Source organism: Balearica regulorum, chromosome 3, assembly GCF_011004875.1.
Source record: "Balearica regulorum gibbericeps isolate bBalReg1 chromosome 3, bBalReg1.pri, whole genome shotgun sequence".
In the NCBI taxonomy this organism is placed as follows: domain Eukaryota; kingdom Metazoa; phylum Chordata; class Aves; order Gruiformes; family Gruidae; genus Balearica; species Balearica regulorum.
In genome coordinates this window covers 85,969,188-85,983,282 of record NC_046186.1, presented here as the reverse complement: position 1 = coordinate 85,983,282, position 14,095 = coordinate 85,969,188, and the positions used below count along the sequence as shown (strand labels likewise).

Below are 14,095 nucleotides of genomic sequence, written 5' to 3'. Positions count from 1 at the left end.
AGTGTTGAAAATGACTGGGGCTATATGGTTAAACTGGACGCCACCGGAAAGCTGTCCCTGTTTACTCAGAAAACTGTTCTCTTGGTGCTAGCTAGTGCAACTCCTGAGCTACATAGTGAAGAAAATCGTGCAAATCAAAGCGCCAATGAAAAAAGGTCAGTGAAAAGGGAGAATCAGAATATTTTGTTACAATGCATGCTTTATGCATCTTTATCATGCATCTGTTTATTCTGTATGTGGACCAGGAACATCATCCTTTATTAATCTTCAACCTGTTCTGGCACTTTGGTGAAAGCAACAGTTAGAGAAGAGCAGTGTAACTTTTGCCAAAGTTGCAGCATGAGTAATGATTCTCCCACTTGGAGCTCAGTAAACAGAACAGATAGGTTGTTTTTTCTTTCCCCTCAGCTTTGTAAGTGTTGCTGGTACAAAAAGGTGACAGTATTCTGCCCCAGACACAGCTGCTTGTCAGCATTGGATGAAGAAGTTAGAGAACTGATTTTGAATTATGGCAGCTGATTCTCTACCACGTTCATCGCACTAGTGTAATTTCTCTGCCTCAGTCTGCTAAATGGGCAGTGTGGATCTGCAACATGCAGCTTTTCCATTTCTGTGAAAGCTGTAAGAAAAGCAATTAAGAAACTATTTGTTTCCTCTGGGGGACAAATCTTCTGAGCAGTATAAAAGGAAGATGCTGCACAACTGTTGGCACCAGTAGCCATTGCTCCTGCAGTCAAGAATAAAGCGTAGAAATTAAATAGAAAAAATCAGGGTCTAAATGAGAAATCTTTCAGCTGGTTCCTGGAGGTAGGGAGCGTGACCTTAACTGAGAAGTGACTGACTTCGTGCTTGTGTCTGTGCTTTTGAAGAGGCAAATTCCTTACATGTGTATTCGTCTAGAGCTTTAGCACCGGTAATCTGGTTCTGTGTCATGTTTAAAAGTGCATCCGGAGTCCACTCTAGTTTCTAGATTAAATCATATAATCTAAGAGAAAACAGATTATAAACCCCTGTCTTTGTTTCCTTCATACTTGTTATTTTTGTTTTGCTACAAATGCATAGATGCAGTCTTATCATGTCAAAGATCTGCCCTTACTAAAGCACTTTCATTGAAATGTCAAGAACTGTGTTTTCAGCCAATGATCACTACATCTATGCACATTTATATTTAATTTATATTTACAAAAGGTGTACATTAGCATTCTATGTAGTGATTTCATCCTTTTGACAAAATATTTGATATTTTAGTATTTTCTGTATGTTGAGCCTTCAGTGAGTGATTGAATGTGCCTTATTGGTAACAATGTGTTCTCAGTGAAATATTTCCTGCCTCCCTCCACTGAGAGGGAGATAGTTTTGGTATTGTCACTTATTGGATACAGCTTGAAGAGTATCATTAGGCACTGAAAAAACACTTCAGGATTCCAGTTGATCTTTTTGTAAAGAACAAGTATAGGGTCTGTAAAGAGAAACTACCCACTGTTCAGATTTATGGAGGTAAAATTTGAGTAATTGACAGTATATGATTTTTTAATAATTGATGTGTGACATATTTTACTACTACAATACATAGAACACTAACAATTATGTAACAATATATGAAAAGTAAACATTAAAAATTACTGTAAATTTGTTATCTTGGCTAGTTTTTGAAAATTGGTGACTTAAAATGATAAATTTTGTGAAGTAACTTGTTCTTCTAGCCTGTAAAGTGCCACTGGCTTTGAGTGTGACCAGGTAAAGTTAGCATGCTGCAGTCCTATTTGCTCATCTTTTAAGCTCAGCTATTTTCTGTGGGTAAGTAAGTGCAGCACTGATGCAAAATTCACAGCCTGCTACAAAGTGTAAGTATTGTAACATTCAGCCTTTGAGTATCACCAGGTTATTTACAGAGTTGTTATATTTTTCAAAAAAATTTAAGTCTGTCTTTGGTCTATACTGGAGATGTCACAACTAGCTAGTTTATTACAGTGGAGATGCAGTGACTCATGCAGGACCTTTCTCTCCCATTACAGGGAATGTAACAGGAAGATACTTAGCATTAACATTTGGACCATTAGCTGTTCCTAAAGTAACAGAAATGCAGACTAAAAAAGAGGAAAAGGAGAAGGTGTGAAGGGCAAAAGGGTAAGAAGAAATGAGAAGGGTACATTATTTATGGAGATTTAAAATAAACTAGTTGTTGAGAACTTTCATGATGCTGTCCTATAGAGGGAAGTGGCAGGTGTCATGAGTACCACGATAGCCTGAGAGCCAACTCATTTCTCTTAACGATGTTTCATTGATTTCATGCATTACTGGAAAAACACATACGATGATTTAGTTAAAATGCCATTTCTAACCTGCAGATGCAGGAGCCTCAGTTAAATTGCTTCCCAGCAGCTGATGTGTCAGGACTCTGTTGGGAGGCATTTCTGTATCTCCTTCATGCTGTGGAAAGGATCTCCTCTCAGTGTTTTGAGGCAGTCGTGTATCCTGAGGCTGTGTCCACTGACCTGCTAGTGCAGGGGCTTCTGCTGCTGCCCTGGATCCTATGGAGGCAAGAAACTGCAGGATGTGTGGTGCAGATCTGCTCCACAGCCTTGTGACCTTTTTCCTCTTTCATCTTCCAGAATAAACTAGATTTATGCTGAATGTATCTGACTTCATGTGGAAGAGTCAGGTCTTATACTACTAAGACATTGTCTTTTATCACAATGATTACACCAGTCAGTAGATCAGCATTCACAAGCATTATCCTTTGTGCTCCTGTCCTTTGCATAACAGTGGTATCCTGCTGCGGTTGCCTGCTAGAATACTGCAACAGCTAAGTGAAATGGATATTCAAGCACTATATTGTGCTAAACCATCCAGAAAGAACAGCCTTTAAGAATACGTTTATCCTTGGCTTATATAAATAACCTTCAGCTCAAGAACAGAATTGACTGTATAATATTCAGAGGTAAGAATGAGAAAAATCTAATTATGATGATGGTGGAAGATTTCACAAACTAATACTTGACCCACATACAAACATCTCTGTTTGAAAATAGCTGCTGTTAGATATTTCTTTTGTCAGTCCATTTCACCACAGTTAAGAAGCCTTAATTTTTGACTCTTGGAAAAGAGGAGGAGGCGATGAAGCTGGAACAACCCCAGAGGGTGGGGATGCCCGTTCGTGCTGCTACTATTAAAGGTTGGCAGTAGGTGCCCTTTTTGAGCTGGACTGGTACTTGTACATGCCCCAGTCCCTCCCTGGGTGTCAGCAATAGCAGGATGAAAAGTGGGAGGCAAAAGTGCACAGCTGAGCTCCCTTGCTTCTGCCACAGGCAAGCGCTGCAGCCTTTTAGTTCCACTTGTCTAACATCCGAGGCTGCTTTGCCCACTGCTCTGACCTGGCTCTGCATTTCGTTTATCCAGTTCAAGCTGAACGTTATGAATGCCTTTCTCTCTCTCTCTTCCCTTACTAGATTAGTATTGAAGAATTACTTGTAATGCATTAAAGCTGAATAGGAAATTAAATTGATTTTCAGTACAAATTAGAATGCAGGTTATTGGCAACAGACTTGGCATCAAACACTGCCTGGACCGGGCTCTTCCGCCTCTCGGTTCGTTGCATTTTCAACAGTGTCTGCGCTCCCTCTTGTGGCTTGCTCAGCCCGGCACCTGCTGGTGGAAGAGCCTGGTCTCCTAAAAACCTGTTTTCATTACACATTTCCCTTGCATATGGGAAGATTCACTGTTTCACGTCTATTATATTTTGTTTCTATTGCATGTACTTCTGTCTTTTAAAAATTATGGGAAATAGATATTTGTAAATGATAGGAAATCTGGCCTGTCACAGCGATAATTTGAGGAGCTTATGTCTTTGCACGTTCTGGAGAACGCAGCCAGATAGAAGGCTGGTTATATAGATTGTGTAAGCATGATGCTTGAGCAGCATATTAAAGTGCTTCTGAATCCATTTTTTGCCTTGCTGAAGCTGTTTCCAAGTGAAGGTAAATTTCCATCTGTTACTTCCCAAAGCAGCCTGAGGTCTGCTTTGAGGGAGAATAAATATGTAAGCATATTGGTTAGCCATGCTAGTTTTCACTAGTCTATATAGATAGATTATGGGGCCAGAATATAGGGTAGAATTATTAAACCTTATTTAATAGGCTTGCTACCACCCTCTTCTTTATTTATATTAACTGAATTTCTATTACATTAGTAAGCATCCAGGTGTAGCTAAAATGGGATTTTGTTTCTGTGATGTTTCTTTTTCTGGATCCAAGACCAGAAATAAGAAAATACTTTTCATCTTCACATATCCCATTGTCTTCATGGTTTATCTAATTGACTTGCATCAATACACTGTCAATACACTCTGCCCTTCATTTGGTTTGCTCTGCTGGTGTGAGGTGTGTACTAAGTACAAGGGATGGGTCGTGGCTGATATCTTCAACAGTGTCCATGCAAATTCCATCTGCAATTACTTTTTTCCTAAGGCATGCTGAAGCCTTCAGAAAGAGGCACTTACACAACTGGGCAATATTTTCTTTTCTTACACCACATACACATTTATTTTGGCACCCTTTCAGTAACATGTCTGCCAGTTGAGTCTTAAGTATGCTTGATGGGCTGTTGAACATGAATTCTAATTATCCTCCTAGAGGTAAAATGCAGAAGATTTTTGTCCACTTCTGAACCCTCTTTCAGCACTGAGCTGAAAAGATCTGTGTAGATATGTACATAATACCAGTCTGCACCTTCATTTCACATGATGGCTTCTATTAATCATGGCTTCTGTTAATGACTCGTGGCTCTGTAGAGATAGCTGTAAAATAAGTGTTTTTCTTTGAACCCATCAGAAAACAATGAAATTTTACAAATCACAGAACTGTGTATGGCTTTAAGTTTTTCAGTTACTTGAAAACTTCTAAATGAGGGGATAGTAGAACAGGAGAGGAAAAAAAAAAAAAAAAGGTGTAGGAAAACAGTCTTTTCAAAAATACTGGAACAATGCCTGATGTTTCTTCTAGAGTGAGGACATGATGGTAGCCATATGACTAGTACGCACTTAGGATGTTTGCAAGTATATAACAGCATCTAGAGATGCTAAGTAAATAAATAGTTCAAGTAACAGCTATTTATGGCTATACAAAATAGTCCAACTCATGAATATTAGATGTATTTAAAATTTTAAGTAAAAGCTTAGATATAGCTGTCTCTCTTCTGCCCTGAAGCTATTTCTATTAAAGTTAATAGTGTGTCTGGTTTCCAGAGAATTGCTATGAAATGTACTGACAGTGGGGAGCATTTGCTTCGATAACTGTATTGAAATAGCTTATTGGTACCTATTGCTGCAATAATGTGTGATAGAATAATAATTGTATTTACTTTGAGTTTTCTCTAACTACATTTTATACATCTAGATCAGAGTATTGTTATAAAAGACACTCAGCTTTTAAAGGAAATTTGGGAGATCATATGCTGCCAATTTCCAAGGTGAAATGAGAAATCAGTGATTAGAAATGGACATGTTGCTGCCTGAAGCGGACAGAATGTTTCCCGGGAACAGTATGTCCCAAACCTTACCTTTTGAACATCATCTCCTGATAACTGGTCCTTGAAACGTTACAAAGAAGCACATAAATGATCATGTCTTTTTTGGAAAGATAACGAACAACAACAGAAATTATGTCTAAAGTGTCAAATATAGGAAAATTTGGTAACTATGTCTTCCTTTCTTTATCTAGGCATTTATTCATCTTTGAAATTTAATTTTTAGATTAACAAAGCATTGCTTTTTCTGAGTGAAGGCCCATCCATGTTCCTATTTTTCAACCAGTTATAACATTCTTTCATCAAGATTGTGTTCTTTTCCAGCAGAAAGGCTCAAATGTGTGGATTCTGGTGAGTAAAGAGGGATCTACCTCTTCAGAGTAGATCTTGAGATCTACCTTATTGCAAGGAGGTTTGTGAAGATAGCATCAACTTGACAGTGGGGAAAGGGACTGAAATGATATTCACACACATTTTTAAGAGAATGATGTAAAATGAGACGGCATTGGCACGTGCTTTAACTCTAGTATATCTATACATTTATTTTTCACATAATACACGGTTATATCTGAACATAAGGGATTAATTGGTCCTAAGAATATGTCAACTTTCATTTGAAAGAGCTTGATGTGTGCATGAATTACACAGCAAGACCATTTTTTATCCAAATAAGGTGTCACCCTGCAGAGGGAGCTGTTGGGTTATCAAGCCAAAGATGACTATTTTTATTGCTGGAGTTCGACTTTTTTGTGTTCTTGGTGGTGGTGGGGTTTTTTTTTGGTTTTTTTTTTTTGGTTGTTGTTTTTTTTGGTTTTTTTTTTTGTTTTTTTTTATGGTGAGCTTGCATGAATGCTTACAGATTTAGTTTTCTTCAGGCTTTGCTATGTTTTGCAGAAGCTCATCTCTTAAACTGTTTGTTCTTCCTAGAGGTGACAATCACACGCTTAGTGCTTTCTCTACAAATGAAACAAGATAGGGAAGAGGTCCATCCTGTTCCAGAGTACCAAGGACAATGCTTAATTTGTATAAAATGCAGCAGATCTCACAAGGGTACAAACTGTCCAAGCATCATATCTGGGTATAGAGCACTCTGTGCAGATTGGAGCAACGTTTCTGCTGTGACTGAGAAAGAATCAAGTTACTTCCATGGCAAAGAAGACTTACCGCCACAGAAAGTCTAATGTAACGTGCACAGAGAAAGATGATCTTTACTTAAAAGAATTTTGTTTGCTCTTCCTAGTTTTAGTTCTACTGTACCCCACCACTGCTAGACTTCCCCAAAACTAGAAAGCTGCTCTCCTAGTTGTTCTTTGCCAGCCTACTGAGGTAACTCTGTCTGGCATTGCCTGAGATGTTGACAGTAGACACATGCTGAATTGTGATGATGTCAGACTGACAATTCCTCTTGGGAAGCTAAAGCTGTTCCACTTGTATTATATGTGGAGTCAGCTGGAAGACATAGACCTATTCTAAGAGATTTTTTGATTGCAAATAGAGCTTCAAGAGATCTTTTATGCTACAGTGTCATACTACTTGTAAGTGAACATCCTGCCTCATACTGTCAGGTATTCCCTGTTTAGCTAAGGTAGTTATTTTTCTTTCTTCATAAGTAAATGTACCACCAAATTAGGAACTCCACTCATTTCAGAACAGTACAATTTCCACCAAAGCATGTCAGTCCATTTCCTAGTGTTTGTGACACTTTTCCCTTGATTTTGGAGCCATCTATGAGCAAGGATGTGTCTGTGCTCTGCAGGACTTCCTATGTCATAACAGAGGCTCACAGTGTCTTTCTTGGTGTCAGTGTGAGTTCAAGGAGAGCTGCTTTTCTTCACAGGTCCAAACATTAGTTGCTTTAGTTAACTGTAAGTTTGTGTTGCCTAGAAATAATTTTCCTATATTTTCTGACTTATCCTTGTTCTTTCCAGTCCTCCTAAAGTTGTCTCTATAGCCTTTCTGAAATAGATCTCTGGCTTTTCTACACCCCAGTTTAGATAATACTGGAGAGTTATTTCCTCATTGCATTTTTCCATTCTGAAGGAGAGAGGAGCGTGCTTTAATTTTCAGTTTTTCCCTAGCAGGTTTTATTTTCAGTCCAAAGTTCTCAAATGTGGCTAAACTTTGGTCAAGTCATAATAAGACTCACTAACATAACATCTTTCCCCGTGACACTTTCCCAACTCTAACTTTCTTAAAATTAAGGACGAGGATTGTTAATATTTTCTCAAGCTGAAGAATATACATCAAAGGTCTGAAAAATATGCTGGGAGAGGAGAAAATACCAGTGTGAGGGGGAGACCAGGAAGAAATATCACTGTTTGCAAACTGTTGTCCCTATTCCCTTCTCACCCAGTGAAGCATACACTTCTCCTTCCCCTTCTCCACTGGGTCACTTTCTGTCCCAGTTAAAATCAATAATTCATAAAGGCAGGGTAAACTTTTTCCCACATGTCTACTGGATTCAATACAGTACATGCTCCTTGAACTGTACTTAAATTTGCTGTGTAAACATGGACACCTTTCCTAGCAATTCCACACTCCTGTAAAACTCTATGCTAGTACTTTAGTTAGGTTTTGGCTTTATTTTTTTTTTTCCCTAGTCCACGTATATCTCTGTAGCTCAGCCATCTCATTGCTATTGTAGATAGCCTTGGAAAAGATATGGCGGTGCAAGTTAAGTCTCTTGTCTTGGGGGCTTCCATGTGAGTCCATAATGATGCTCCTTTCTACTGCATGTCTAGAAGTCCTGAAAATAACAGCAATATTTTTCTGACAGATATGCTAGACAGATAGAAACAGCTTGTTGCACTCCTTGATTTGAGTGATGTTACACTGTTGTTCAGGCAATCCTGTGCAGTACAGACAATCATTTTACTCAATCTGCTGTTGCCCAGGGGGCTGGCAGCAAGAACCCGCAAAGTTCTGGTGACACTTAGTTCCCACCTGTAGACTCAAGTATTGACTATCTACACAATATTCTTGTAAAGCAGCAATATTACTAAAAAAAAGTATTGGCTCACTTTGTCTCTTAAAAAAAAAAAAAAAGAGAGAGAGAAGAGAGCCTAATCCTCTCTAAAGTTACATTCATCGTAATATCAGCACAATGGACTGCTGAGTCCTCAGTTGCAAACATGATCTCTGTGGTACAGCACAACCAAAGACTAGAGAGCCAGGATCCCGCTAATTGTGGTTGTTAACAGGCTTCAGAGCTTTCTCTGAAGTAGCTGAAAGAGAAGCTCATGGCTTTTGCCAAGTAAACCAGTCACTCTCTTTAAAGGATAGGCACTGGCTATCACAGCTGGGATCCAAAGGCCCATTCTGCAGCATACTACAGAAAGATTGTTTAGTATTATGCCTGTAGCATGACTGTCCAAAATGCACTGACCAAGCACTGACTTCAGGTTTTGCAGTGATCTACAGACTCTTCTCTGGTCTCTCCCAGACAAATGGGTAAATATGGGTGGTATAGATACAGATAACATTCATGCTATGTTCCCCCCATATTTATCTTCTCACTGTACCAGAGATACTGCAGAATAAAATGAACTGCTTTTGGTGGGTCTTTATTCTTTTCTGGTTTGTTATTTGATTTGGTAGTTAACATGTATATATACATATATATATATATAAAAAAATACGTTTGTATTGAGGTTACCAAGTACCTATTTCATAGCTGCCCTTAGTTAATCACCTGTGAGACCAATTCAAGTTACAGAATGAACATTCACCCTCTTTTCTGAGTTAGAAAGTTAAAGCTGTGACTTTAACATTGCACTAAAATGTGGACAGAGTGAAACAAGGTAAAAAACATGGGAATGACTGGAAGGAGCTGGCCTACTGGTTAGGTAATGCCCAACCAAACTAGAGCTCCACGATCACTGAAGAACAGCATGGAGAAGACACAGCAGGCATGAGATGATAGACTCAGCATCTTTGGCAAAGGAGAGTCAGGCAAGATATGGCAACTTTGGTGCAGGTTGCAAAGAAAAGTCACTAAGACCTGGGCTTGTGAAGCTGAGTGGGGCTGAGTAGCCAAGGGGACAGCTTGTTCTTCATGAGCAGTGTGTGAACAAAGGGTTAGTGCAGCTCGATCCTGAAACACTGGCCAGGGAATGTGAAAACCAGCATCTGACTCACCCCTAGGGATGGACTGTCTGGAGTAAATGTCATTAGTTATAAGCGGGAAGAAGCATGTCTTTGTGCTGTTACATGAAGCTGCTCACAGAAAGCAAGAGAGGAGAAGGAATCATTGCCTCTTCCTATCTTTCAGTATCCCTGAAGGTCTGCATTTGAACACTGGTGCACAGGAGCTCCATGGTTACAAATCTGGATTATTTTGTGGACATCAGTGTCCATGGGGTTACATGTGAGCTTGTAGAGGGCATTTGGATCTCATAACCTTTCGAGATGTAAGAGTGAAAATAGACCCATCTATCCTCAGTTTCTTCACCAAAATCAAAAACCATAAATACAGGATTATGTAAAAATGGAGAAGAATAGCTTGGGGGCTTTTCTCAACATCATCTCAAAGACATTGTTGCCGTAAAGTGGGTAACAACATATATCTTCAGATGACTGGTTGTTCAGATCTTATGCCTCCTGGCAGAGAAGTCACTGCCTGGTAAATGCTGAAAAAGCTGAGATGCAGAAGACCTTTGCTAAAATGGACATCCATTCCTTCAATCTCACGTGCATAACGCTGAGTGAAGAGACTTGTAAATTTCTGAAAGAGGAATGCTTCTTAAAACAGCAACCAAGGCTGCCTTGGCCATCCATAAGTGGATAGCTATGTGTGTGCATGGACCTACCCTAACTTAGAGGATGCTTCATGGGTTTTGGAGTCTAGAGACTTATTCAGCTTATCCTGAAGCAGATAAAAGTGTTTGATCAAATGCCAAGTTCTGTGGTTTCCAGTCCCTGCATTGACTGAAAACTATTGATGGTGATGCCTGCTCATCGCAACTGCATGGCTTTGAGTTGCTGCTCCACAAGGGTCCTCCTACTGGTCCTACATTAAATTTATCAGCCACCTGTGGATGCCTTGAATACCCTGGGATATCTCAGGTGGCAATAGGCACCAACATTGGTGCAAAAGTATGGAGACTTAGATCTTCATTGACTACAATGGAAGCCTATATATTAGTTCATAACCAAGCATCTAAATTTTATACAGCCAAATATGGATTCCTGAATTTGGGCTTGAATCTTCCCTATCTTCGCTCTTTAACACAATGACTCTGTCACTTCACTTCGGAAATGAGTTTTGTTGAGGACTCCTGCTTCCTTCCTCTTTTTCTCTTTTCTCTTCTTTTTCTTTTTCTTTTTCTTTTTCTTTTTCTTTTTCTTTTTCTTTTTCTTTTTCTTTTTCTTTTTCTTTTTCTTTTTCTTTTTCTTTTTCTTTTTCTTTTTCTTTTTCTTTTTCTTTTTCTTTTTCTTTTTCTTTTTCTTTCCATCATGAGCAGAATACTATGAACTTCACCTGGACAGCTTAGTTCCCTGGCAGCTAATCACCTAGCATCCAGGCCGTCAGATGTAATAATGCTTTATCCAGATGCATGATCTGGCTCTGGCCCAGTTTTTTACGATTATGTCAGGTGGCTGGCAGTTTGAGGCAAGCTGTTGTCTGGACTGTACTCTGTGCATCATGATCATTGCTAATTTCTCATATGAGTTTGACACTAATGAACGCAATTCAACTAAACGGTGTAATTTCCGTGGAATCATGTTTTCTGACTGAAAAGCATTGCATTGAAATATTTTTGGCTAGCACTACTTGGGAAGAATGAGACAAACAAAAGTCTTTCAATCTTTTCTATAAATAAAAAGTCTTGGAACATATTTATGCCATCCCAAGTCTGTAGGGTTTTTTTGTCATTTCAAAGTGAGCATCTGCTGAAGTATTATGGACTTGAACCAGAGATAGTTAATGCTACTATAAAAGTAGCAGAAGAGATGGAGGGAAACTGTTGAGAATATTACTCCTGAAAACCATGTTCTAACAGAAATACCTTTCCTTAGGAACAGATCATTAGCCTGAAAAAGACAATTTTGACTTCTCCACAAAGAGTGAAGCACTATCAATTGACAAATTTACTGTTCCTCAGAATCTTTCAAGTCCAGTGCTGTTTGTTCCTTCAAGCTTGTGGCAGTGATCTGAATCTAAAGTAGTTTTCAACTTGTTTTTATCAGTTTGTTGGCAACCAGTGGAAAGGAGATGCAAAATGCTGCCAAATCAAGATTGCAGGGATTTGCATGCATTTAGCATTCTGGGGAAACTAACTGCAAGAGATACAAGGCAAAATGGATCGTAACATAAAGCTGCTCCAGTTGCATCCTGCAACAGTGGGTATCTCCGTATGGCTCCTCCACCACTGCACTGCCTGATCACCCCAAATTATCCTCATTTTTCTCTACAGTGGGACAGTACTATATCTCATACAAGTAACCATGCTGAAGACAGGTCCCACAGGAAAGTCTGTGGCAGCAGAAGGAATGTTTCCCTGTAGTTTAGTTCTATGTGAACTCTCCTACTCTTGAAGAGACAACCCCTCCAACAGATTTGAACCACTTTTCTTGCCAGGCAAGAAGATATATTTACTGCTGCTAACAAGGAAGGAGAAGAAAGCAGTTTCTGCAGAGAGAGCCACAGGGGGGTGATTTTTCTGATGGTGAAAGTAATTGTCTTTCATTAAATAACTTGCAATCCCAAACTTCAACACTGCTTTCCTTAGCAGCTATTTTGGGATTCAAGAACATTTGAAAGTTACATTTAATTCCAGTGTCTAATTATTTTTTTAATCTTCATTTTAAAAGGTTGTTGAAATAAAGGTCACAAAATGCTAACCATAAATTTCCCAGGTCACTGCCTTTCAGTGGCTGTTGCTAGAATGAGCAAAAATGTTACGACTATACTATGAATTAAATATCCTAAAATATGTTTTTACTCCTACTGTCCTAGCAAACATGAAGATCACAAGGCACAATGATTTAGCAGACATTTTTCCATGGCTTGATCAAACACTGAGTTGATATAAGAATCTCTTTCAAATACAGTTTTTAGCAGTAACAGCAATGCTAGACTTTTTTTTATCAGCTAATGACTTAGTTTCAGGGGACACTGACAGACATCATGGCTATCTTTTTCCATAGTGCAGCAGAAAATAAGTCATTATCAGAAGTTTGATCCTTTAAAATTCTGGACAGATAAAAGCTAGCTTTGTCTATCTTGGAGACAGACATTCCCTTAATTTTGTGAAAACAGAGTACAGGGGTTGAGTGCTTTCCCAGCTTGTTGTCTTAGTCAGACTTCATCATCTGTCAGATTTCCGTACAGTCACTCTCACACTTGGCTCTCAGTATTACACTGCACCCCTTACAACAGTAAGATTTGGAAAACTATTAGCGAGAGAACAAGTGTAAGTTCTTTGGGGATGAATTTTTTTGTTTGTTTTCATATTGTGCCTGTCCTGGTTAATATTGACCCTAAGTATTTGACAGCTTACATTACAAACCATGATGTCTCATATGGAAAGGAACAATATTAGCGCTCTCATTCATTACACAAGAAATCTAGTTGAAGAAAATTTTGGCACATGGAGTCATAGCTCCAAATGGACAAGACACATCCCCATAGAGACTGTTCAGGTGGCCTAAGACTGATCTTGGATAATAAAATACCATTTCATGTTCATGGACATGAATCCATCTTGGAATGCTTTCTTGGCAATGCTAGGGAGCAGTGCTTCAGCCCACACAGGGTGGATAAGCAAGCATGTAGTTAAGCAGGAAAATAAATGTAGCTTGAAACAATATGTGTTGCAAACACTTGGATGACGCAACACTCAGAGAAAATAGGATGAGAGAGCAAAATCTGCTTGTAGCTGTAAAAAAGGTTTTGGCCTGGTCAAGGCCACTGGTTAGCAGCGAACTATGAAGCATCAGAGCCAGAGCAAGGACACGGCAATAAAGGTGCTACCCAGGAATTGGGGAGACAGGTCTATGGCAGAGAGCTGGACAGGAGGTGAGAGCAGAGGGAGCTTAAAGAATCTGGCAGGAGTCTGATACCCATAGAAATAGCTGTCTTCTCCTCCTCCCTCAGGCTATCCTGAAAACAGGATAGCTGCTGATAGTGTAGCTCCTTTGTTGATGATATACAGAAGCTGTGTTTTAGCTGCTGATTTGCCAGAGATGTCACTCAGAAAACCCTGAAATCTGTACTGAAAAAAAATAAGAAATGCTATTTAACACAGGCTGAATGACAATTAGTTGTTACAGTTGAGTTTGCTGAGTCAGAGGAGAATACATCTCACAGGTCAGTTGGTTGATATCAACATTGCTTGCTCACCACAGAAGAGGTTAAAGTCAGTGGGAGATGGGTGTAGGCAGTGCTCTTCAAAGTTAAACACCATTGTTTAACAGATTAAATTGACTATCATCTGTGGAATTTTTTTAAAATGAAGTTAGATCATTCCTCCTCCTTCTCTTTGGATTGGTTTTGACAGCTGCTCTTGTTTACAGGAAGCATTAGGAGAGAAGCTAAGCTACAGACCCAGCAGAGTTCCTCAAGGTCAGC

General features: G+C 39.2%; 1 protein-coding gene across 1 annotated transcript in view; it reads left to right on the top strand.

Moving 5' to 3' along the window:
* The first annotated feature begins 24 nt into the window (after positions 1-24).
* The window catches only part of RGS7 (regulator of G protein signaling 7), a 343,507-nt gene continuing 329,436 nt past the window's right edge, over positions 25-14,095 (top strand). Inside the window, exon 1 of the mRNA XM_075748784.1 lies at positions 25-155. Within this exon, the coding sequence (XP_075604899.1) occupies positions 25-155 (131 nt within the window). The remainder of the gene's footprint in view (positions 156-14,095) is intronic.